The sequence below is a fragment of the Sturnira hondurensis genome, unplaced genomic scaffold, assembly GCF_014824575.4.
Source record: "Sturnira hondurensis isolate 20B ecotype Veracruz unplaced genomic scaffold, ASM1482457v3 Scaffold0000780, whole genome shotgun sequence".
NCBI lineage: Eukaryota > Metazoa > Chordata > Mammalia > Chiroptera > Phyllostomidae > Sturnira > Sturnira hondurensis.
The window spans coordinates 19,071,938-19,095,765 of record NW_028073411.1 but is presented as its reverse complement, the minus strand read 5'-3'; the positions used below and the strand labels follow the sequence as shown (position 1 = coordinate 19,095,765).

At 59.4% G+C, this 23,828-nt stretch overlaps 1 protein-coding gene and 1 long non-coding RNA gene across 3 annotated transcripts; one reads left to right on the top strand and one right to left on the bottom strand.

Annotated features, from left to right (window-relative positions):
- Positions 1–700: 700 nt before the first annotated feature.
- Positions 701–21,315, bottom strand: LOC118988129 (uncharacterized). Its single transcript, XR_005066718.1, has 3 exons — positions 20,760–21,315; positions 1,921–1,925; positions 701–712 (listed from the first exon to the last, which is right to left on the bottom strand). It is a non-coding gene; the product is annotated as an uncharacterized LOC118988129 (long non-coding RNA).
- On the top strand, positions 2,595–23,709 carry PDE6B (phosphodiesterase 6B). Of its 2 annotated transcripts, none has more exons than XM_037047533.1 (22): positions 2,595–3,154; positions 5,351–5,503; positions 5,691–5,780; positions 14,031–14,171; positions 14,254–14,328; positions 14,504–14,568; positions 15,337–15,403; positions 15,579–15,626; positions 16,184–16,333; positions 16,541–16,684; positions 17,036–17,101; positions 17,536–17,682; positions 18,435–18,542; positions 18,710–18,819; positions 18,981–19,068; positions 19,332–19,432; positions 19,553–19,660; positions 20,048–20,111; positions 20,363–20,437; positions 21,322–21,405; positions 22,569–22,725; positions 23,532–23,709. In XM_037047533.1, exons 1-22 carry the CDS (start codon positions 2,684–2,686, stop codon positions 23,591–23,593), a joined length of 2,574 nt encoding a protein of 857 aa, XP_036903428.1. In that variant the 5' UTR covers positions 2,595–2,683; the 3' UTR covers positions 23,594–23,709. The 2 variants fall into 2 exon arrangements, with proteins under 2 accessions (XP_036903428.1, XP_036903423.1); XM_037047528.1 differs by having other exon boundaries at positions 22,569–22,739.
- Positions 23,710–23,828: the final 119 nt, after the last annotated feature.

Here is a 23,828-nt window from a genome sequence, read left to right as displayed (position 1 = left end):
TCAGACTGGAAAGGCAGCCGCTCTGAGGCACCCCTGCCCCGCAGTCCACGTTAGTCTCCGAGGGCAGCCCGACCACAGACAGCGAGTGGGGGCTCCACACGCTGGGCAAGTGCCGTCTCTGGGGACAGCACTGGGGCCAGTCCCCTCTTGTCACGGGAGGGGCACATGTCCCCAGCCTCTCTTCAGCCAGATGGTGACTGACCCGGCAGTGCTTCCAGACGTGTCGTTCCTGCTTTGTCTCCACCCGCCAGTGGCCTTGGCCCTCACCTTTCCCCAGGAAGACGCAGAGCCTGGAGCAGGGCCCAGTGTGACCCTGACGAGCCCTCTTACCCTGGCTACATCTGCAGACTTCATTTCCAGAGGAGGTCACTGGCAGGTTTCTGGTTAGAAAGCGAAAGGCAGGAGTTCATTCACTGCAGCCTTCTCAGACAAGCCCCTGGGCGTGAGGAACATTGGCTCCTACTTCCCTGTCCCCTGGACCCCTGTGCATGCCACTAGCCCATCCCATGCCGGCTGCATGCTGTCTGGCTGGTGCTCACAGCCTTGGTCCTTGGATTGAGTAAAGCAAAACGTCAGAATTCTGTGTCTGAGAGGCTCAGCCTCCTTCCCTGGATGGTGTCAGCTGATGCCCAGCCAGGGAGCAGGCGGGGCAAGCCAGGCCCTGGCTGGCACACAGGCCATGCCTGCTGTGGAGCACTGTCAGCCACGAAAGCTCTGCCTCCCGTGGGTACGTCTGAGCCCAGGCCCTGGGTGCCCTGCTGCAACCCCTGTGAGTTTCGTACCCACGGCCTGGCTCTGCGGCCCTCCGTAGGAGGGAGGAGAGAGCAGAGGAGGATGGCTGGCAGGGTCCAGAGGGTGTGCTGCAGCACCCAGAGTGGGCCTTACGGTGGGGTCTGCTGAGGGTTTGGGGAGTGCACCCAAAGTGCCAGGTTCCCGGCCGCCCTGCACACCCAGGCCCAGACGCAGGGTGCCTGGGGACAGTGCTCCAGGAGCCGCTGGGGCTGAACGCAGCGCGAGGTGACTGCAAGCCTGGCCCTAGATCCAAGCACCTCACGGGGCCACCCCCACTGCTCCCCCACCCCCAGTCAGAGCCCGTTATTTTTAGCAGAAGTGGGGCCTTGGAGCAGAGCCCTGAAAGGAACAGGCTGCGTGACTGGGCGGAGGCAGGAACATCACAGCGCCCTCGCCTGCCACCGGCCAGCTGGGCCATTGTGGCTGTCACAGCTGCAGGGCCCAGAGCCCCCAGAGGGTCCCTGGGGTGCTGCATGCTCACTGCATGCACATGGGTGTACACTGCACACATATGTGCCCACTCACAGGCACACACACAACTGAGTGCTGCAGACGTCAGGACCACACAGGAGCCCTGTGTCCCGATGACCAGGGGGGTGACGATGTGGACACAGGCCACAAAGGAAGACACAAAGCCACCGCAGCCGCTCTCCTCTGTCGAGGCCCGTGGCTATGAGGGACCAGAGTCCTCCCCCTGAGGGGCTTGGCCAGCCCCTCTGTGACCAGCCTGCACACTTCACGGCCACTGCTTCAGGAGGTGAGCCCTGGTGGCAGTACCGCCAGGCTCTGCTGAGTGGTGTGCACCCTGGTTCCCCCATGGACAGAGCTCCTCCCACAGCCTTCTCGCAGCCTACAGGTCCACGTGCACATGCACACCCAGCGCCCCCACGTGTGCATGCACCTGTATGTGCACATACCCACATGTTTGCACAGTCTCTTTCTGTGCAGGGAAGGACACTCCTGTGGTAGGAGCGTCAGACAGACACGGGTGAGCCCTCCTGCTGTGACTCAGCCGCCTCCTGCATTGCAGCTCACAGGGCGGCTGACGTCCGCCAGCATCCAGGGCGGGTGAGGGAGCCGGCTGCAAGGCCCCGCTGCTGTCCCGGCACGCGGTGCTGTCTGAGGCACAGATGCTCAGGAGCAACCTTGTCTGTGGAGCACGGCAATGTGGCCGTGGACAGATAAAGGTGCGCGTGGAGGAGGAATAGGGCAGAGGAGTAGCTATGTTGGCGTTCATCCGGACCACTGAACAGAGGGCGGCAGATCAACAGAGAAGCCCCACCGTGCATCCTGGGGACCGCCTCCCCTGTGCAGACTGCCCCCAGCCAGGCTGAATGCCGCTTCACCAGCGAGGAGGAGGAGGGAAGGCACGGGTGAGCCCTCCTGCCTCCACACCAGGTGCTGGCCCACCTTCCTCCCTTGGCCCCAGTTCCCTCTGCGGGAATGGGGCCCAAGCTGTACCTGCACACCTGCCCCAGCCCTGCAGGGGCCCCTCCTCCTGCCTGGGACTGGGGTGCATCTCCCCAAGGCAGGCTGGGGTTTCACCTGCCCAGCACACCTGAGCTCAGGTCTGGATGCCAAGGAGACCTGGGGCTACCTGAGGGACTAGGTGGGAAGGGTCACTTCCCTCCACAGGAAGCCAGCACCTGCCCCAGCTGCCCAGGACACCTGCCACAGGCAGGAACCCCCAAACTGTCTCTCGAAGCTCCATTCTCCCCAGGGGAGGCAGCAAGTCCAGGACCAAGGCGAGGGGGGGCAGGCGCGGGTGAGTCAGCTGGTGTCCGCCCTGGCCTCTAATCGTCACTAAGAAAGGCTTTGCTGATGACAGTGTTTGCGGGAAGCGCCTGTGCACCTGGGGAAACAGCATTTCCAGGACAGGCGGCCAGACACCATGAGCCTCAGCGAAGAGCAGGTGAGGCAGTACCTGGACCAGAACCCAAGCTTTGCAGACCAGTACTTTGAAGGGAAGAAGCTTAGCCCCGAGGATGTGGCCCAGGCCTGCGAAGACGGGCTCCCGGCAGACGGCGCCTGCTTCCGGGAGCTGTGCCAGGTGGAGGAGAGTGCGGCGCTGTTTGAGCTGGTGCAGGACATGCAAGAGAGCGTGAACATGGAGCGCGTGGTCTTCAAGATCCTGCGCCGCCTCTGCCCCATGCTGCGCGCTGACCGCTGCAGCCTCTTCATGTTCCGCCAGCGCAATGGCGTGGCCGAGCTCGCCACGCGCCTCTTCAGCGTGCAGCCGGGCAGTGCCTTGGAGGACTGCCTGGTGCCCCCTGACTCCGAGATCGTCTTCCCACTGGACATCGGGGTCGTGGGCCATGTGGCTCAGACCAAGAAGGTGGTGAATGTCAAGGACGTGACCGAGGTGGGTTCTGGGCCTCACCTTGCAGGGCTGTGAGGGTCCCCCAACCCCCCATGGGACAGGTCAGCCATGGCCCTGGGGGGTGCTTGGGAAGGTGGTGGTGGGTGGGGGGCAGGGGCAGGTTGGCCAGAGCTCGTGGGAAGGAATGAGTCCCTCAGGCACCTGGAAGGGGTCCTGGACAGGTCCCACCACCCCTGGGCTGGGGTTCCCTGGACAGGGTCTGGGGATGGGGGTCAGAAGTGAGGGTTAGCAGTAGGGAGAGGGGTGGCAGGAACAGAGGGTGGATAGGAGGGTGGATAGCAGCACAGGCGCTCCAAGGCTCAGGAAGACGAGTGCTTGTGGGTGGGAAGGAGCCTTTGGGGAGCCACACAGCTGGGCCCAGGGTGGAGGGGGTCAGGGGCTAGGGTTAGGGTTAGGGTTAGGGTTGGGGAGAGGCGGCCTGGAAGCTGGAAGTAGGAGCCACGACCTGGATCAATCTCTTCTGCTCCCGAGAAGGAGTCCAGAGGGGCTGATTCCCCATGCACCCACGGCCCCCTTGTCCCCAGAGACACATGGGCATATGAACAGACCCCCAGAGCCCTGGTGCCTGGAGAGGAAGCAGCCCGCTGCAATCCTCTTAAACTTATCTGCTCTAAACCAGCCACCATCCAGCGACCTGAATAGAGTAATCTCGGGGATTAGCCTCGCCTTCACTTCCTTTTTGAGAAAGGGTCACCCATGAAGTGGAATATCAGGAGTATGAGTTTCCTGGAAACAGAGTAGTTCAACAGTGGTGGGGGGGGGGGTTCCACCCCTGCCTGGGTCTTGTCCCTTCTGCCTCCAGGGCTCGTCCTCCAGCCTCGTCCCGGGCCAGTGCTCTGGGTGCCCTGTGGCCTCTCCGAGGGTCTGGTTCAAGCTTCGGGGCTGTCCCAGGCCATGTCCCCCCCTGGCAGGGCTATCTCCCTGGTGCCTTCCAGTCTCCCTCGGATGTCTTCCCAGCTGCCTGGCATTGTGGACCAGAGCTCGCAGGGCAGGCCCAATACTGGGTTCATCCCCAGGGCCATGCGGGGCTTGTCTCAGGTGCCAAGGAAGAGAACCACAGGCAAAAGCCACAGAAAAGTGAATTCCATCCTGTGTCAACAGCCCTCCACATTTCCCGGTGGTTGTACGGAGGGGAGGCTGAGCAGAGCCTGGGCTGCACCCTCGGTGCCAGCTCAGAGGGCAGGAACAGGAGGGGGCTGCCTTTGGAGCCAGGTGTGAGCCTGTGCATGCAGCAGCGACACCTGGGGGCAGGGGCAGGAGTGGGGCAGGGGACCCACAGGGCTGCGGGCCACAGACACCTTGCTGTGGGGCCCTGTGAATAGCCGAGGAGTCTAGGCCCATCAGTGGTGGCCATCAGTGTGCAGCTGAGGGGTGCAGGGCTGGCATTAGGGACAGGGCTTTGCAGGGAAGCTCCCAGGAGCCAGGCAGCTCGGCCACTGGGAGGAGGGGAGCAGCAGGACCGCCGTGGGAAGCATGGAAAACCCGAGAGGGCGGTGGAGGCCCAGGGATACTGACTTGGGTCTGGGCAGTGGGAACAGAGCTGGGGGGAACTCACAAGGTTTGGAATCTTCCTGGGTCGGGGTGGGAGGGAGTTGCCAAGGGGACACCGGGGCACCTCCATGGGGTGGGGGGTGGGTGCCCATCCCTGAATGGAGGCACAGGAGGTAGGTGGTTCTGGGAAGGAGGTTTAGGGTGCAGTGGGTCTGAGGCTGCCCCACTCTGCTTAGAGACAAGTCTGTCCCACAAACATGCCACCAGGCAGACTAGTGTTCCCCACGCACTGAGCTCATACTTCCTGTTCCGAGAGAAGCCGGCAGGGCTGGCCCCAGCAGCTGCCTGCTGGAGGAGCCGAGACCTGGAGTAGGAAGGGGTGCAGAGGGGCACCCAGGCCTGCCCGCAGCCTGGGGGTGAGGTGGGCACAGGATAGTAGGTGCTGTGAGGATTCTGTAGAGTCTAAGCTGCAGAGTGGGGTCACTGGCTCCAAGCTGGGGTGACAGCATCTGAGCCAGGCCGGCATCCAAGGACAGGCCAATGCTGTGTCCTCCTATACCTCCTGGGCTCTTGATGCTAGGGGCAGGGTCATGCGGGTCAGCACTCCCTAGGGGCCCTCCGTGGAGGTCGCTCCAACCCCAGGTCCCCAGAGTGACAGCCTCTGTCCTTCCTCCGGTTGCCTCACAGGACTCCCACTTCAGCCCCTTCGCCGACGAGCTGACCGGCTATGTGACCAGGAACATCCTGGCCACACCCGTCATGAACGGCAAGGACGTGGTGGCTGTGATCATGGCCTTGAACAAGCTGGATGGCCCATACTTCACTAGTGAGGATGAGGATGTGAGTGTTGGGGCCTCGACCCTGTGCTGGGGCGCGTGCGGCTGTCGACATCCATCTGTGCACACGCTCATGCAGGCCGGCACCTGAGTGCTGTCCACAGCCGCCTGTGCAGAGACCCATAGACGTGCAGCTGCACGCACACCTGAAAACCAGGCTTTCACGCCTGTTTTTGCGGCTCCCATTCCAGGTTTTCTTGAAGTACCTGAACTTTGCCATGCTGAACCTGAAGATCTACCACCTGAGCTACCTGCACAACTGCGAGACACGCCGCGGCCAGGTACTTTCACTGCTGCCCAACGGGCCTGCCTCCCAGCCCTCCAGTGGGGGGTCCAGATCCCCACTGTCCCTGGACAGTGACAGGCAGGGCTGTGCTCACCTGGGCAAGCTCCCAGGCCAGCAGGCTCCAGGGAGAGGGTTAGGCGGCAGCTGTGTGGTGTTGTAGGTGTAGTGCTGGGTGGGGTGTGATGCTGACACTGTGCCACCCAGGGGCGTCGCAGGCGGGACCCCTCCAGGCCTGGTGGGTGTGAACACCGGCAGGTGCCGAGGGCACTGCCCTGCCTGAAAGCTGCCCCAAACCCTCTCCACAAGGAGCTGGGGGAACTGTGGACAGACAGCAGAGTCCAGCTGCTCTGCAGGCCGAGATCCCCAGAGGTTTGACTCTGGCCACAGGATACATGGGACAGCATGTGCTTCCCCTGAGTGAGGGGCATAGGGGCTGAGGGAGTTGGGGGGACCTGTGCTGTGGGGTATGGAGCTGACGGGCGTGCAAGGGTCTGTCCCTTCCTGTCCTACTGCCTCCACATGCCGGCCCGCAGGAGCCCTGAATAAACAGTGAGTGTGAGGGGGACTTCACACCATGGGTCTGGGGCTAAAGAAGCTGCCCGTGCCTTGGCTGAGCCTTGAAAGACACAGCGGGTGATGGGAGACTCCACGCCGTCCCACTGTCCGGGTCGCCCAGTGCAGCCCTGTCCAGAGTGATGAGATGTGTCTGGGCTTGTCTCCACCTCAGCAGAGAAGGGCTGTTTGGGGGGATCCCCCTGGACCCACGGATTTCAGGGGGAGCAGCCTAGGCAGGTGGTCCAGAGGGTCTCCTTCCCACGAGCTGTCCCTGTGATGGGCACCTGTGACAAAACCCTCCTGGATAGACACTTCCCAGGCTCAGGGCCATGTGGATACAATGCCCAGTGTCCTAGTGCTGACGTCTGACCCGTGCAGAAGGGTCTGGGGGAAAGGAAGTCCTGGGCAGTGGAAAGGTCATGGGTATGACCTGAAGCCATGCAGTGGCTGGAAGCCAGTGGGCAGTTAGGGGTTGAGTGTGGCGGTTGAGAGCAGGGGTCTTGGAGTGCGAGGCCAGGCTCACAGCCAGGTGGTCCCAACCCAGGGGCCAGGAGGTCAAACAACATGGCCAGAGCTGCATTTGGCCACTGGGGGCACTGTGCTGCTGGGAAGGAAGTTGCTGTGACCCATAGCGCAGGAAGGGGGTTTGCATGGGAGATTTGTCTCTGCTGTCCTGTTTGCTGATTTGTGTGATTATTTGTATTTGTCTGGACCTGGGGTTCTACGGCTTAGGTTGTAACCCAGCACAAGGTGACTGATTGGTGGCTCAGCTTGTTCCCACAGCGGTTCCCGTGCCCTCCACCCTCCCTGTCGCCCCCACTCCTGCTCTGGGGGTGTCTGCACACCATTCCTCTCTGGGGCCACCAGGTGCTCCAGGCTCATTTCCGCACTCCATGTCCGTCCTGGGTGAGCCACTTCTCAGGGAGTTCTGGTGCCTGTCACTGCTGAGGGGTGTGCCCACTGTGCCTGGGGCATCCTAGCTTCCCAGCCCTGTCACCCCACCCAGCAAAGATGGGTGTGAGCAGGCAGCCCGTGCACACACATGTGTCCTGTTTGTGCACGGAATCCCAGCGTCCACAGGGAGTGAAACATGAGTTCTGGCTGTTGTCTCCTGCCCTTGCTGTGTGCAAGGTTCCCTCTGACGGTGAGGCCCGGCTCCCACCACGCACCACCGGCACTCCTAACGGCTGCACACCAGTGTGTGTGCTCGGCACATCTGAGCTGTTGCTGACGTCCCCTGGAGCACCAGGGGACAGTGCCCGTGAGCAGTGCTTTTTGCCTCGGGTGTTACCAGCTGCACGCATCCTTGTGACCGAGGTCGGTGCCCTCTCCGGCCCCCGCAGAGAGGGGCCTGTGTTTCAATGCAGTGAGACTCTGGAGCTGTAGTCCACACTCTGTTGGACTCCCCCAGCCTACTGAATGACTTTTTAAATTCGCGAACATTAAGGTTAGCCCTTCATGCTGTGATTTCGGTGGGTCTTGACAAATGTGTCAGGGCATATATTCACAATTATGGTATCATAAAGAACAACTTCGCTTCCCTAGAAAGTCTCTGTGCTCCACCTATTCATCCCCTGCCCAACCTCAGGCAACCACTGATCTTCCCACTGTCTCTACCTGTTCCAGAGTGTCCCGTAGCTGGCATCACGCATGGAGCCTCCTGAGACTGGCCCCTGCCACTCGGTCTCACGCATTTACAGCTCCTTCACGTCCTCTCTGGGCTTGAGAGTGCATCGCTTTTCTGTGCTGGGTGACTTTCCACTGTCCAGATGCAACAGTGTCCCTGTCCATCACCTACTGAAGGACACCGTGGAGGCTTGCCGCTTGGGGCAGCCACGAATGAAACTGTTGTGAACTTTGTGTGACCCGAGTTTCTAGTTCAGCTGGGTGCACACCAATGAGCAGACAGTGAGGGGGGACTGCCTGAGCATGAGAAGTGGCCAGAGGTGCTGTCACTTTGCATCTTGTCGCTCGGCCTCCTTGCAGCTCTGGGTGTCGTCACTAGTTTGGGTTTCCATCATTTCTCTCTTCACTTCCACCTCCAAGTCTCACCTTGAGTCCCTTACCGTAAGTAACGTGGGGCCTCTTCTCAGATACACCTGTGCCCTTTGCACGTGTTATTCTCTGGCAAGGTGTCTGTTGCCCATTTTTAAATTAGCATTTCTGCTCGGTTATTGTTTGCAATATTTTATTTATTTTTAGACAGAGGGGAAGGGAAGGAGAAAGAGAGGAGGAGAAACATTGATGTGTGAGAGATACATTGCCTCTCGCACATCCCCAGGCAAGGACCTGGCCCGCGACCCAGGCACGCACCCTGACTGGGAATTGAACCGGTGACCCTTTAGTTCTTAAGCCGGTGCTCTATCCACTGAGCCACACCAGCCAGGTCTGTTACTGTTTGCTTTTAAGAGTTGGGGGTCCATTTTGGACGTAAGTCCTGCATCAGACTTGTGTTTGGGGAACATTTTGTCTGAGGATGCAGCTGTGTTTTCATTCTCGTGACACTGTATTTAGAAACATGGATGTTTTAAGTGTTCACGGAGTCCAAGTTCTGGATCTCACCTTCCTGGACCGCGATCAGGTGCTGTTTCCCAAAACGTGTCGCCAAACCTGAAGCCACCTCAGCTGTCTCCCACGTCCCCTGCAGCTTGGCAGCTTGGCATCTCACACTCAGGCGTGTGAATGGGCTGGTTGTGTGTCTGGACACACGGCCATGCACGTGGATGTGAGGCTATCACGGCCGTGCCTGGGAGCAGACGGTCCTCCCCGCACTGAGTGCCTCTGTGTCTGCGTCACTCTTGCGCCCACCTCGCCGTCCCCGTAGCCTCACGTCACGCCCCTTCCATGCGCGCTGCTGGGCCTGCGTCTGGCCTCGCTGACCCCGGCCTCCCGCGTCGCTTGGGTCAGAGTTGGAGTGTCCAGCCTGCCAGTCTGACCCTTTGCTTTTTCGTGGGCTCTTTAGGGTCAGTTTTCCCACCACTGGCCACTCTGTGGTAGTTGCACAGAGGAGGCGTTGATTTTCTGCATCGAGTTGGGAAGAATAGGTGTGTGAACAGTGATGGGTCATGGAGTCTAGTCTTTTTTGTATGATTACATTTTTGGTAACTATTTCAGAACTTTTGCATAGGGTGCATGAGAGATTTTGGTCTGCAGGGTTTTTTTTCTTGGAATATCTTTATCCAGTTTTAGTGTTGGGGTCACACTGGCCTCCGAGTGGCCTGGGGAGTGTTCCCTGGCTGCGGTGTTTGAGAGAAGAGGGTGGCCACTTGGCAAGTTCTTCCCTGAATGTCTGGGAGAATTCCCCAGGGAATTCGTTCTTTCCAGAAGGTTATTAATTGCTGTCAGTGGTTGTAGTCCTGTTCCAATTATTCTGTTTCTCCTTGTGTGGGTTGTTCAAATTGAAAAATTCATTTTAGCCCTGGTTGGTGTGACTAAGTGTATTGAGTGGCGGCCTGCAAACCAAAGGGTCGCAGTTTCGATTCTCAGTCAGGGCACATGCCTGGGTGGCAGCCAGGTCCTCAGAAGGGGACGTGCGAGCAGCAACCATACACTGATGTTCTCTCCCTCTCTCCCTCCCTTCCTCTCTCTCTAAAAATAAATAAGATCTTTAATAAGTAAATAAAATATTTAAAATTTTCATTTTATCTAGGCTGTTTTATCTAAGTTATGAAACTTGGGGACATAGAATTATTCATTTTTATTACTGATTTTCTTGTGCCTGCTTTAGGCTTACACGGACTGTTTTTTCTAGTTTACTCAGCTGACACGATTGGATTTGGATATTTTTGTCTTTGTGACATCTCCTTGTCACACCACAGACTCCCCTGCCCCAGCCCAGCTTCTGTGGCAGACCACAGGTTTTGATCATTGTCTGTGCATTTTCATTTAGTTCAAGGTGTTTCTAAACTTCTCTTGATTCTTTTTTTTAACTCATGTGTGTGGAAGTCTGTTCTTTACTCTACTTTGGAACATTCCAGCTACGTTTATGTGATTTTTTCCTTGTTGAGTCCCCCTGTGGTATGACAAAGCATTTTTATGATTTTTATTCTTTCAACTTTGCTGAGATGTGTTTTGTGGCCAGGACGCGGCCTGGTTCGGCAAGCGTGTTCCACTGTTGGACGAAGCCGCACTCGCCAAGCCCTCGGGCCCAGTGTTTGTTCTGCAGCCTTCTCGCTGGTCTTCTGCCCGCTGAGCTACAAGGTAGTGAAAGAAAACAGTTGGAGTCTGCAGCTGCCGTTGTGCATGTATCTACTGTTCCCAGTTTTACCAGGCTCTGCTCTGCATAATTCAGTGCTCTGCCGTCTGGGACGTACACATTAAGAACTGATATCTTCTGGAGAAACGGCCCCTTCATTGTTCCGTGACGTCCCTCCGCACCCTGACCATTCCTTCTCCTGAAGGCTGCTCCGTCTAAGGCTGGTGCAGCAGCCCCTAGCTCCCTTGGTTGCCATTAGCACAGTATGTGGTTCTCAATCTCGCCACTCTCTTCCCAGTCATTCTACTGTGGTGTGACACATGGGACACAAAACTTGCTACACCCGCCACTGTTAAGTGCACAGCTCAGTGACACTGACCCGCCTCTCGGGAGGCGCATGTGATATTTGATGTCCAGAACGTTTGCTGTCTGGTCAATCGTTTCTGTTTTTGAAGAGCAGCCAGGCTGTTCCCCACGTGGCTCGCCTGTGTCTCACCAGCAGCGCACAGGCTTCTGGTCTCAGCATGGCATCAGCCCCCCTGATGCCCTGTTTTCCTGCAGCGGTTGTGCTAGCGGTGTGACGTGGCACGCTGCCACACGTGGGATTCACGTTCTCGCCCCGGGTGACATCAGGCATCTCTTCACTGCTTCGCAGAAGCGTCCGTTCAAGGTGTGGATACATTGTGGATCTGGTTGCTGAGGTTCAGGAGGTCTCTGCATTGTGAGCGTTAACCTCGTATTGGATGTACGATTCGCGAATCCTGTGACCCATCCTTGGGCTGTGTTTGCCCTCTGATGGTACCTTTGGCACACGGAAGTCTACGACTTTCAGGAGGTCCGATTTTCTGTTGCCTGTGTCTTTGGCGTCATACAGGAAATCACTGTCAAATTCAATGCTGTGAGGCATTAATTGTGTGCTTCTTTCTAAGAGTTTTATAGTTTTAAATAGTATATTTAGGTTTTGATCCACTGTAGTTGCCTTTGCACACAGTGTGAGGGAGGCTCCCGCTCACTCTCTTGCGTGCGACGTCCACTTCCCTGGCACTGCTGGTAGAACAAGTCTTTCCTCACTGAATGGGCTTGGCACTGTTGATAACAACTATTTGACCGTATATTGAAAGGGTTATTTTTGGACTCTGCTCCAGACCACTGATCTGTAATTTTGTCTTTATGCCAGTACCACACTGTTTTAGTTAATGCAGGTTTGTAATATGTTTCCGAATCAGGAGTGCGAGTTGTCCACATTTGTTCTTTTTTCTAGACTGTTTGCCTATTCAGGTTCTGTTGAGAGTCCACCTAACTTTTAGAATGGGCTTTTCTACATCTGCAAAAACATCATTGAAATTTTGGAAGGGGTTACATTGTATCTGTAGATACCTTGGGTACTGCTGGAATTTGGTAAGATTAAGTCCTCGAATTCAGAGGGAAGGTATGTCCTTTTTTAAAGATTTTATTTATTTATTTTAGGGAGAGAGGAAGGGAGGCAGAAAGAGAGGGAGAAAAACATCCATCAGTTGCTTCTCACACGGCCCCTACTGGGGACCTGGCCCGCAACCCAGGCATGTGCCCGGACTGGGAATCAAACCAGTGACCCTTTGGTTCACAGGCTGATGCTCAAAACCATTGAGCCACACCAGCCAGGGCTGTTTCTGCATTTACGCCCTCTTCAAGTTGCTTCCAGTGGTTTGCGGTGTCCATTGCTGCATCGGGGCCAGGTTTTAGAACTGCTCATGCGCCGCCCGAGGGTGTCTGGGTCCATGTCTGCAGGGCCCCCAGAGTGCGCACTGCAGGGCAGCTGTGTCAGCAGCAAAGCCTTTCAGGTTCCACTTGTCTGGGAGAGCGTTCCCTTCTCCCTCCCCTTTGAAGAACGGATTTGCCATGTACATGAGTTTGGGTGGAAAGGCTTTTTCAGCCCTTCCAGTAGGTCAGCAGCTGCCTTTGGCCTCCAAAGCTCGTGAAGAGGAGCCTGCTGATGCACTCATTGAGTTTCGCTCATAAGTGACAAGTCCCTTTTCTGTGGCCGCATTCAAGTTTCCCTTTTATGGGTCTCGGAATAGGTGGCCTTGAGTTCATCCTAGTTGGAATTTGTTGAGCTTCTTGGATGTTGGTATTTTTGTCTTTCATCAAATTGGGAGAGTTTCCAGCCATGACCTTCAAATACTGTGTCTGCGGACCCCTCTGGCCTAGGGATGGGGCTGCGAGGGGCTCTCATTGAGCCATGTTTGCTGGCTGCCCGCTGATTCCGTGAGTGGGCAGTGTGACCTGCCCACGGCCAGGCCCTGTGCTTACCTGGTGTGGGGGTTGTACACACTCGCATTTGGACTCAGGTACGGATTGAAACCAGCAGTGAGAACTGGGTAAACATTATTCTTGGGATTACGGTCATGATAAAGGCTTATCAAATTATAGTTTCTATGTCACGTGGACACATCTTTCTCTTACAAATATTATATGTGGCTGGTGTGACTAGTAGAGTTAATGTAAGTAGTGAAACTACTCTTGAGGAGGTAAATAGCTGTATTACTTTTGCCTGGAGTTCTTCCATCATCTTACGTGCTAACACACGGATACTCCCCACCCTTCACAAGTCCCGAAAGCTGTGCTGTCACGTGTGAAGGCGTGAGCGAGCACTTCCTCAGACGTCCTCGGTGAGCAACAGACTTTTTACTTTGTGTTGCCAGACTCACATCCTGGGAAGCTGCACTCACAGCACAGAGCTCACGGAGTGACTTGGGTTTGGTGGCCAGAAGAACAGAGTAGAAATTGTGGGGAAGGCGTCTTCTCGGGTGGCGGCAGCAGTCTTGTGTGGCTGCCATGGCCTGTGCCTTCCCCGCTGCCTCAGCAGCTCGGAGCACGGCCACACTGTCAGTGCCGTTGGAGGGCGGGAGGTGTGCAGCCACGAGCAGCCGTCGCACTGCGGCTGTGAACTCGTTCGCCCTTGGAGTTTTCCAGGCAGGACAGTGCTGAGGGTGACGAGCCATGTGCCTTTAGGACCCTCCCCACTTCCGATTCTGCGGCAGCCACCGACACGTGCGTCTGGGCGGGGCTGGGCGGTGGCCCACTGGGGGCCTGGAGCCGGTGACTGGGCTTCCGTGCACACTTCCCAGGCCTGAAGGGGCAGCATTGCTGTGAGCCCGCCGTGCAGACTGGTTGCACAGAAGTGGCAGGTGGTGTTCTTGGAGAGACGCATGGGGCCTGGACACGGGTCTGTGTGGGAACACCCTGGTGAACGGGAGCACAGGCAGGAAAGGGCCACTTGAGCCACCCCTTCACTTCCTGAGCGAGTGGCTGCAGTCACAGCGGGCACTGGAGCCCTTCATAGGGACCATGGGGGGCCCACTCAGCACAACCGCTGTCTGGGGAAACGCTGGCCGTCAGACCAGGGAGGTGACAGGGGCTTGCTTTCTCACGTGTGACAGTGCATGTGCAGGCGCTGCTGTGGTCAGACAGGTGTGTGGGTGTGACCATGAGCCCGCAGCTGTGCCGCTCCCGCAGGTGCTGCTCTGGTCGGCCAACAAGGTGTTTGAGGAGCTGACTGACATCGAGAGGCAGTTCCACAAGGCCTTCTACACGGTGCGGGCCTACCTCAACTGTGAGCGCTACTCGGTGGGCCTGCTGGACATGACCAAGGAGAGGGTGAGGCCACAGCTCCCGGGTCTCAGGCCAGCCTGCCCCCAGCCCCAGGCAGATGCACTGACTCCCTCGCTTCTCTGCCCAGGAATTCTTTGACGTGTGGCCCGTTCTGATGGGAGAGGCCCAGCCATACTCAGGCCCACGCACACCCGATGGCCGTGTGAGTCATGTGGGGGTGGGGGGACAGGCTCTCAGTCCCGGGCAGGAAGGGGCCCGGCCCGGCCCAACCCAGGAGGGCAGTGTTCGGGGAGCTGTGAACCAACACCTCGTCTCTTCGAGGTTCCCCCGGGTGCGGGCCCAGGGGCCCCTTACCACTACCATGGTCCGCCTCTCAGGAAATCCTCTTCTACAAAGTCATCGACTACATCCTCCATGGCAAGGAGGACATCAAGGTCATCCCGTAAGTGCCGGGGTTTTACGAGAAGCATCGCCTGTGCTGTGGGTGCCACACCATGGGGGGGCGGGGGGGGGGGCGGGCACTGACCTGCGGACCTAGGCAAAGGTGAAAGGGGACGAGCAGGGAGCTGATGGCTGAGGCTCCGTGAGCATCACGGTGGCCATCCTGAGACCCGGTGAGCTGTTCGGGTGGCCCTGGCGGCAGCAGCTGACCTTGCAGGCCCTCAAGGTGTCACCTGGGCTCCTGAGCCTCCATGGCAGGTGGAGACCCCAGGACCACAAAAGGGGAGCATGGACACATGTGTCCAGTGGGATGGGATAGGCGGGGTCACCCGGCCCAGTGAGCAGGACAGCGGTGGGGCTCAGGGCAAGACTCCAACCTGGAGAGACCGGGTCCCAGCCTGGCGGCCATGTGGCCACAAGATCCCATGCCCTGCAGGCCTGTCAGAACCCCCCCAGGCCCCACTCAGGGACTAGCAGCCACAGGTCAGAGCCAGGCCCTGGGGCAGGGAGCACCGACACTCAGCTCCAGAGGCTGGGCTGTGGCCCTGGTAGGGGAGCAGGTTCCCATGGGGCGGGGGCTCGGTGTGGGCAGAGGCAGGATGAGGTGCTCCCAACCCCCACCCTCACCTCCCTGCCCCCCCCCCAGCCCTTATGCCACCCGGAGCTCAGAGAGCGGAACAGACCTGAACACCCAGACTGCACCACACCACACACACACACGTCACCACCCAGGGGTCTGGTCAGCCTGACCCCCTGCTTCCCTCCCCAGCACACCGCCGGCGGACCACTGGGCCCTGGCCAGCGGCCTTCCAACCTATGTGGCAGAAAGTGGCTTTGTGAGTCCCCGAGGCCCTGCCCTCACACCCCAGCCATCCCACCAGCGCGTGTGCCTCCACCAGCTCCTTGCTCCTAGCTTTGCCCATGAAGAAGCTCCAGGGCTGGCCCACTGGTGTCAGAGTTACACTGTCCACTTGGCTGCTTCCACTGAAACCATTTTCTGGTCCTTCCCAGATCTGTAACATTATGAACGCCCCCGCTGAGGAAATGTTCAGATTTCAGGTATCTGTCTGTCAATAGAAAACACACCGCACTCAGGAACTAGGGCTCAGAGATGGGGGTCTGACTTGGTTTTTGCTGTTTAAGACACCACCTCAGAATCTCAGTGACAAACAATAGCAAACATGTGTTTCATGCTCACGTGTCTGTGGGTTTGCTGAGTCCAGCTGGACCCCAGGAAGGGCTCCCGTCTTCTCCCCACGTCTTCCCCCCGGGGAACATGTGGCCAGGGCTCTTTCGGGAGGACACCAAGGGTTCGGTGTGCTGGTGGGAGTGGGCTTTGTCTCTGAGGCTCTGGGTGCCAGCCAGCGTCTGTGCTTCACGGCCAAGCATCAATGGCCTCGAGACAGGACTGGCTGTGCAGTTCGTGGGACCCCATAGGACGAAGCGCTGGCCCGGTGAGGCTGCCCTGCCAGGACAGCTCACTCTGCCTCCATGGCAGAGACCACGACACAGACGTGGACGCAAAGCTCCCCTGCGGGCGGGGGTGAACGGGCCGCAGAGGAGCAATACCCAGGGCTGACCCCAAGCGCAGCTCTGTCTGCCGCCTGTCCCTGCAGGGAGATGCCTTGGACGACTCCGGGTGGGTCATCAGGAACGTCCTGTCCATGCCCATCGTCAACAAGAAAGAGGAGATCGTGGGCGTGGCCACATTTTACAACAGGAAAGATGGGAAGCCTTTTGACGAGCAGGACGAAGTCCTCATGGAGGTAAGCACCTGTTACAGGTGCGGCTCCAGCGAGGTAGCCCTGTGACGGGGCGGGACATGTCATCTGCTTTCGCCCCCTGACCCAGCCCTAGGCCCAGGGGAGCGCCCTCCTGGAGCTCCCTGGTGGGCGCCCTGCCACCCCACTGGGAGCTGCACACGGGGCAGTGGGTGCTGCCGGGAGGGTGACACACCGTGTCATCTGCCGCAGTCCCTCACGCAGTTCCTGGGCTGGTCAGTGCTCAACACCGACACCTATGACAAGATGAACAAGCTGGAGAACCGCAAGGACATCGCCCAGGACATGGTGCTGTATCACGTGCGGTGCGACAGGGACGAGATCCAGCTGATCCTGGTACTGCTCCGGGCACCCCAGGCTCTTCCCTGCCCTAAGGGGACACACGCCACCTCCATACCCCCCAGTGGGAGTCCCCACACACTCACACAGCCCAGGGTGGGTCCCTCGAGGTCTGCCCATGTCCTCAGCTGTGTGCAGAGGGGCCAGCGCCATCGTGGATGTGGTGTGTGAGGGCCTGCTGTCAGCAGAGGGAGGGACAGGACACTGCCACTGCCCTCTGAACCCAGGGGCCCAGCTGGGGCCTCCGGCAGCAGCAGCTGGGCCTCAGTGCCAGACGTCCCTTTGCCCCGCAGTCACAAGGGTTGGTCACACTGTCACTGTCTTGTAACACATCTGTTTCTCTCCCAGCCGACAAGGGAGCGCCTGGGGAAGGAGCCGGCTGACTGTGAGGAGGAGGAGCTGGGGGAAATCTTGGTCAGAGTCTGACCCCCACCCTGAGGTGGAGGCTGGAAGGGCCCACGGGTGGGGGCAGACTTTTCTCTCCCCAGGAGACTGAGTGACCTAGGCATAGTGTGGCCCTGTGACATGGCCACTGTCTGCACACATGTGCCCGTCATGTATGTCTGTGCACCTTTGCTCATGCACAACTCGGTGCATGTTCCCCTGACAGCAGTGCTGTGTCTGCCCAGTTAGTCACGACCTTCTTGTTGGGCCTCGGGGGTCGGGGAGGGGTGGGGGCTGAGCTGTCGGGGCCCGGGTACCAGGCTGCAGGTCTGAGGGACTTAAAGGGCAGATGCCACCCAACACCAGGGGCGTCTGAGGCTGGACGAGGGTCCCGGGGAAGAAGAGATGAGGAAGCAGTGGGGTTTGGGAGGCCTGCCCCCTTAGCCCTGTAGTCCCCCCCCCAGAAGGAAATGCTGCCGGGCCCCACCCAGTTTGAGATCTACGAGTTCCACTTCTCCGACCTGGAGTGCACAGAGCTGGAGCTGGTCAAGTGTGGTGTCCAGATGTACTACGAGCTGGGCGTGGTCCGCAAGTTCCAGGTCCCCCAGGAGGTGAGGGCTGCTGGGCAGGGGTCCCGGGTGCTGCAGGGAGTTTGTGGCAGGCGTGTTCACCACACAAGAAATGGTGCAGGCCAGCGGCGCACAGGCAGTGCACCAGCCTGGAACAATGACTGTGGGAGGGAGAGGTGGGAAGTCCAGTGATGGGAGTTCCGGGCGGTGTGGTCACTCAGTGCCTGGCTGGGCACTCGTGGGGTCACAAGTGGGGTGGAGAGGAGAGCCCTGCGCTGGGCAGAAAGCACAGCTCTGCCTGGGCTCCTGCTGCCTGTCTGAGGCCCCTGACATCAGGGTGGCAGGTGGCATTTTCAGAAGACATTTTACTAAATACTAAAGGAAAGCACAAAAGGGGGAAAAATCACAGAAAATAGTAACCGAAAAAATTATTTCCAAATAATTTTCTGGCCCTAGAAACTGCAGAGCAGCCAGAGGCCCCCCTGGGCTCCGTACTCTCTTGCCCAGAGACAACAGCGGCCCTGCCCCCACGGCCTCCCAGCCTCTGGGCCTCCCCACACCAGGTGCCCATACCCCTTCCTGACTCAGATGCCTGAAACGGGCATTTGCCGCCAGAACACCCCAGACCCCTGGCTGGGGTCCTCTTCCCAGTTTGGGGCTGTGCAATAGATCTGGGAAGCCCCGGGCAGCGGCCCTCATGCCCCCACAGGGCACAGGGACCAGTTTCAGGCTGAAGGCTCTGGGGCAACCTGCCGAGAAACCAGGGCGGGAACCCCATCTCCTGACCCCCGCAGGTCCTGGTACGGTTCCTGTTCTCCGTGAGCAAAGGCTACCGCAGGATCACCTACCACAACTGGCGCCACGGCTTCAACGTGGCACAGACCATGTTCACACTGCTCATGGTGTGTAGGCCGGCCAGGCCAGGTCCCCTCCACCTCCACGGAGGCCAGGGGGCGGGGGGGGGGGGGGGGGGGGGGGGGGGGTGGTGGTGATGAGAGTGCAGGATGAGGCGAGGGCTGGGAGGGGCACCTCCTGGAGGCGAGACTGGACCTGGGTGCCTGTCTCCCAGACAGGGAAGCTGAAGAGCTACTACACGGACCTCGAGGCCTTCGCCATGGTGACAGCGGGCCTGTGTCATGACATCGACCACCGGGGCACCAACAACCTGTACCAGATGAAGTAGGCACGAGGGGCTGGCAGGCGTCGGAGCAGGGCTGCCGAAAGGCCCGCACAGTTGGCGGGGTGGTGGGGCCCTGCAAGGGGCTGCAGTGTCCACAGGTGGCCCCTCCCGGCCACAGTCAGGGCTGCTGACAGTGCTTGTTCTCCGTGACCCGGGGCAGGTCCCAGAACCCCTTGGCCAAGCTGCATGGCTCCTCGATTCTGGAGCGACACCACCTGGAGTTTGGGAAGCTCCTGCTGGCGGAGGAGGTCCGTACCAGGTTGCTCCCCTCGGCCCCTCCTGGCTGACGCCCGCCTTGGGCGGTGTCCCTGCCACACACCCTCCTCCAGGGACGGGAGTTCCCGCCGGGCACCCTGGGGAGCGGAGGGGGCGCAGGCCTGGCTGACTGCAGCAGACGGGCTCAGTCCGGCGGGAGGCCACCTGGCTCCAGTGCCCAGGACCTACGGTCAGACCCTGGGGTGGGGGGACGGAGCCAGGGCCACCGAGAGACTGCGTCCCCCCACCCCTCCAGGGCCTGAACATCTACCAGAACCTGAACCGGCGGCAGCATGAGCACGTCACCCACCTCATGGACATCGCCATCATCGCCACAGACCTGGCGCTCTACTTCAAGTGGGCAGCCTGTGGGCTCCAGCCCAGGGGGCTGGGTGGGGGTTCTCTCCCGGAAGGGCTACGGGGTCGGGAACACTCCGTGGGGGGGTCCGACCCTCTCTCCTTGATCTTGGGGTCCAGGAAGAGGACGATGTTCCAGAAGATCGTAGACGAGTCTAAGAACCACAAGGACAGGGCGAGCTGGGTGGAGTACCTGTCACTGGAGACCACGCGGAAGGAGATAGTGATGTGAGCAGCGGTGGGAGGGGTCAGAAACACTTCTGCTCCTGCCGTGGTCCCTCAGGGGCCTCAGGGGCTGTGAGGGGAGAACAGCTCCCTGCCTACCAGCTTTGACACAGCGCTCATTTTGGGGGAGACCCAGGGGTTCGGGCTCAGCCAGGCTGGCTCCTTAGTTTGCAGGCTCTGGCCGTAGTGTTCTCACTGCCGGAGCCTCATCACCTCATACGCAGTCAGGCTTCAGGTCTCACCTGGGGGGCTTGGGGAGCCCAGGGGCCTGGTCAGGGAGCATGTGCACGTCAGCGAGGTACCCGATAAATGCTGGCTGACCGCAGCGTGTGGGTCAGTCGGAGGAGCGGGGGCCAGCATGGGCCTGCCCCCAGCTCCCTCTGCTCGCAGGGCCATGATGATGACGGCCTGTGACCTGTCTGCCATCACCAAGCCCTGGGAGGTCCAGAGTAAGGTCAGAAGGCCCCTGGGGCTACGCAGGGGGCCGGGTCGGGGGAGGGACCACGGGCTGAGCTGAGGGCACCACCCTGCTCTGGATCAGGCACCGACTGTTGCCATGGTGGAAGGTGCCCCTGTGCCCACTGGGCAGCAGACCGGGGGCTCCCAGAGGGTCCCAGGTGGAGAAGACCAAGGGGGTGTGGAGCCAACAGTTGCTGGCCAAGCACCGAACTCTTAGTAGGTGACACCCCTTTTTGTGCCCTCCAGGTCGCTCTGCTGGTGGCAGCCGAGTTCTGGGAACAAGGTGACTTGGAAAGGACCGTTCTGGATCAGCAGCCCATTGTGAGTGTTCCTTCCAGAATCTTCTGCTCCTGCCATGGTCAGAGCCTCTCTGCTGGAGTGGTGCACACGAGCACCCGGGGTTCTGAGGTCCTGGGGCCTCCAGCTCACATTGTGGGTCACGTGACCCAAGCCAGGCTCAGTCAGGTGGCTTGGAGTCTGGGTGATGAGGCAGTGCCCGTGCCACGGTTGCCTCAGGCAGACCTAGACTGCAGCTCCCCGTGGACAGGCTCCATGAGCCACACAGCTGCACAGGGGACACAGCAGGGCCTCAGCTGCCCCAGGAAGGCCCAGGCTGGGCAACGCAGTGGTGTCCAGCAGCCACGAAAGAGGGCTCGTCTCACAAGTCAGCTCCGGTTGGTGAGGGGCTGCCTGAGCACAGGCTTGAGGAGGTTCTGGGCAGAGACAGCAGGGAAGGGTTCCCCGGCCCACCAGCAAAGCTTCCCAGGGGAAGGACACGTAGCTGGTTTGTCCCCTGCGGGCCAGGCCTCTAGGCTCCTGGCTGGCCCACTCTCACGGCCCTGAGCTCCAGGCCAAGTGTCACTGGGAAGGAGAGGCTGGCAGGAGGCAGCTTGGTGGGTCCAGAGTACGTGAACACCAGGCCCATGTGCCAAGCCCCAGGTCTTTTTTCAGGACCACGGAGAGCTCCCAGGGCCAGGAGCCTGGGGGACTTGGGACTCGGACAGGGCTGCCCTGGGGGGATCTGAGGGGCGTCCTGGCTTTTCACTCCCAGTGGCCCGGTCTGTCAGGCAGGCCAGGCCCTGGAGCCAAGGACTCCACCTCCCTCCCTCCTGGAGCTGAGTGGGTGTCAGCACACTCTGGTGCTTGGGGAATGTGTCAGGCACGCCTGCCCCAGCCCTTCACTGTGTCCCTCCCCATCCCCAAAGCCGATGATGGACCGGAACAAGGCAGCTGAGCTCCCCAAACTGCAGGTTGGCTTCATTGACTTTGTGTGCACCTTCGTGTACAAGGTGAGTGGGTAGGGCAGGGCCAGCTAGGTTGCAAGAGGAGGAGGGAGCTGGTGGGGTCACAGATCTCCCAGAGCTGCATTGGCCCCACCCTCTGCACACCTGCACTTGAATCCGAACTCGTCAGTGTGACCCCAAGTGTGTTCCTCCCCCTCCCATGCACTCAGCCAGCTCCTCAGCAGCTTCCCCGCCAGCCTTCTTCCTCCCACATCCTCACAATCACCTCAAGGTCTTGCCTCAAATGTCCCTCCCCCAAACCCCATCTGGGACACCCTCCATGGCCTCCCCATTGTTCTCAGGGCCCTGGCTGCAGGTGTGTCTGCGAACCTGGGGAGCGGGGAGGGGAGTCCTCATCACAGCTGGGTGTGCCTCACCCAGCAAATGCGTGCCACACAGCAAGTGACAACTGGACACCAGAGCCAGGGGTTGTGGTGTCACCACTCAGGAGACTGGCCAGAGACTGAGGGGGGGCTCTGACTGCACAGCCCCTCCCCAGGGATGCACAACTTGCCCGGGGCTCCCCCCGGCCCCCTTGGGCTGTAGTGCAGGCCCCACACTCTGGTTCTGGGTGAAGTTGTCTGGTTCTGGGTCCTGATTGGACCCATCCCACCCCCATCTCGGCCCCCGAGCCACCACTAAAACCACAGCCCCCTTTTTGGCCTCCACAGCTGAAGGGCTGGGGGGGCAGAGGTGGAGGAGGCAGAACCGGGATGTGCCCTGCAGTCCTGTGTCACGGGTCACAGGGCCACTACAGTGTCCCTCCTGCCACACACCCCCAGCTATGTGTTCACATGCATGTGTGATATGTGGGCCATGTGTGAGTGGTCCGTGCATGAGACACGGGGGAAGGAGCACAGGACCCCCCATCCGCTGAGTCCCCCCACCCCCTCTGCAGTTGACATTGTGAACTCAGGCTCCGTGCCCAGCTACGACCATGTGCATCAAAGCGTTCAGGCCTGTAGCTCCCATTCTAACTTCAAAAGCGCAAAGCCCTTCTCCCTTTTCAGGGCTTTGCTGGGCAGTGGCGTCTCAGTAGCCCTCCTGAGGAGGCCTCCTGAGGCAGGACCCTCGGGGTCCTCAGAGCAGACCCAGGGCCAAGGAGTGGGGGTGTGACCTGTCCCAGCCACCCAGGAGCAGTCGGGTCCTACTCTTGATTCCCTTTCCAGGAGTTTTCCCGTTTCCACGAGGAGATCCTGCCCATGCTAGAGCGCCTACAGAACAACAGGAAGGAGTGGAAGGCCTTGGCAGATGAGTACGAGGAGAAAGTGAAGGCCCTAGAGGAGGAGAAGAAGCAGCAGGAGGAGAGGACAGCGGCCAAGAAAGGTCTGGGTTCACAGGTGCAGGACAGGCTCGAGGGCGGGGTGTGGGGCAGTTCTGCGGGACAGAATTGCAGAAAAGGCAGGGCTCACACAGCCCTGTGGTTACAGCTCTTGGGTCGCTCGCTGCAGAGGCAGCTGGAGGAGGGTGGCAGCGGGAGGCCTGTCCACGGAATGGGTCCTGCTAATTCAAAGTGGCTCACAAGCCTGGCCCTAGCAGGGGAGTTCTCTCATGTTCCCCGAGGAAGAAATAATTGTTACTTCCTTTCTGAGGGGGAGGGAAGCCTGGCTGAAACATCATGGACTCTTAATAGATCTTTGGTTCAAAGAGCAGTCCTTCCCTGAGTGACTCAGAAAGTCTACCTGCTCTTCCATTCCACACACCCAGGAAAGTAAGAGCTAGGAGTCAGGTGTGCATGGCACCCCTGTGCTGTGTCCAGTCCAAAGGGGTGGTTTACCGGTCCCTCTACAGGCATGAGGGGCCTGGCTGCACTGGAGCAGTCCAGGCTGGAATAGGCTATCGTGCTGCCTCCTGTTCACCTGTGCTCTGCCACCTCGGCTCTGGGACTCTGTGGCTCTCCCTGCAAGGCCCTGCTGTGGGGAGGGAATCAGCGATTTCAGGGTCGTGGGAAGTCAGGGCTGAAAGCGTCACCAAGGGCTCCAATCAGAAGGCTGAGCCCAGCTAAGCAGCTTGGGTTGCCCACAGGTGTCTGTGGCCACCCTTCCTGCTGCAGGAAGGACACAGGAGCGAGCGGGAGGGAGCCGGGCTGGGGCACCTGCGGCTCGTGCCCCATCCTGTGTCTTCTGTTGCAGTGGGCACAGAGGTCTGCAATGGTGGCCCAGCACCCACGTCTTCAACCTGCTGCATCCTGTGAGCCACTGGGCGGGGCCTGATAGCTCCCTTACACCCACTGGACGCTGCCTCCTACCACTTGGTACAAGAGTTTGTGAAGCCTGAGAAAATGAAGACAGTTTTGAAAATTTTGAATTTGTTTGTTTCTGTCAGTTAAAGCCAATTACAAACATACAGTGTAGCCTGCCCTACACGTACACACAGTCTCTGCATACATAGTAATACCAGAGACCTTTGAAAGTCTGTGAATGTGTCTG

What these genes read in the sequence shown, in the direction of transcription:
- PDE6B (XM_037047528.1), top strand. Translation starts at nt 2,684, where the DNA reads ATGAGCCTCAGCGAAGAGCAGGTGAGGCAGTACCTGGACCAGAACCCA. An exon ending in AGGACGAAGTCCTCATGGAG is followed by an intron (nt 16,334 to 16,540) that starts GTAAGCACCTGT and finishes CATCTGCCGCAG; the next exon opens with TCCCTCACGCAGTTCCTGGG. An exon ending in GACCTGGCGCTCTACTTCAA is followed by an intron (nt 19,433 to 19,552) that starts GTGGGCAGCCTG and finishes CTTGGGGTCCAG; the next exon opens with GAAGAGGACGATGTTCCAGA.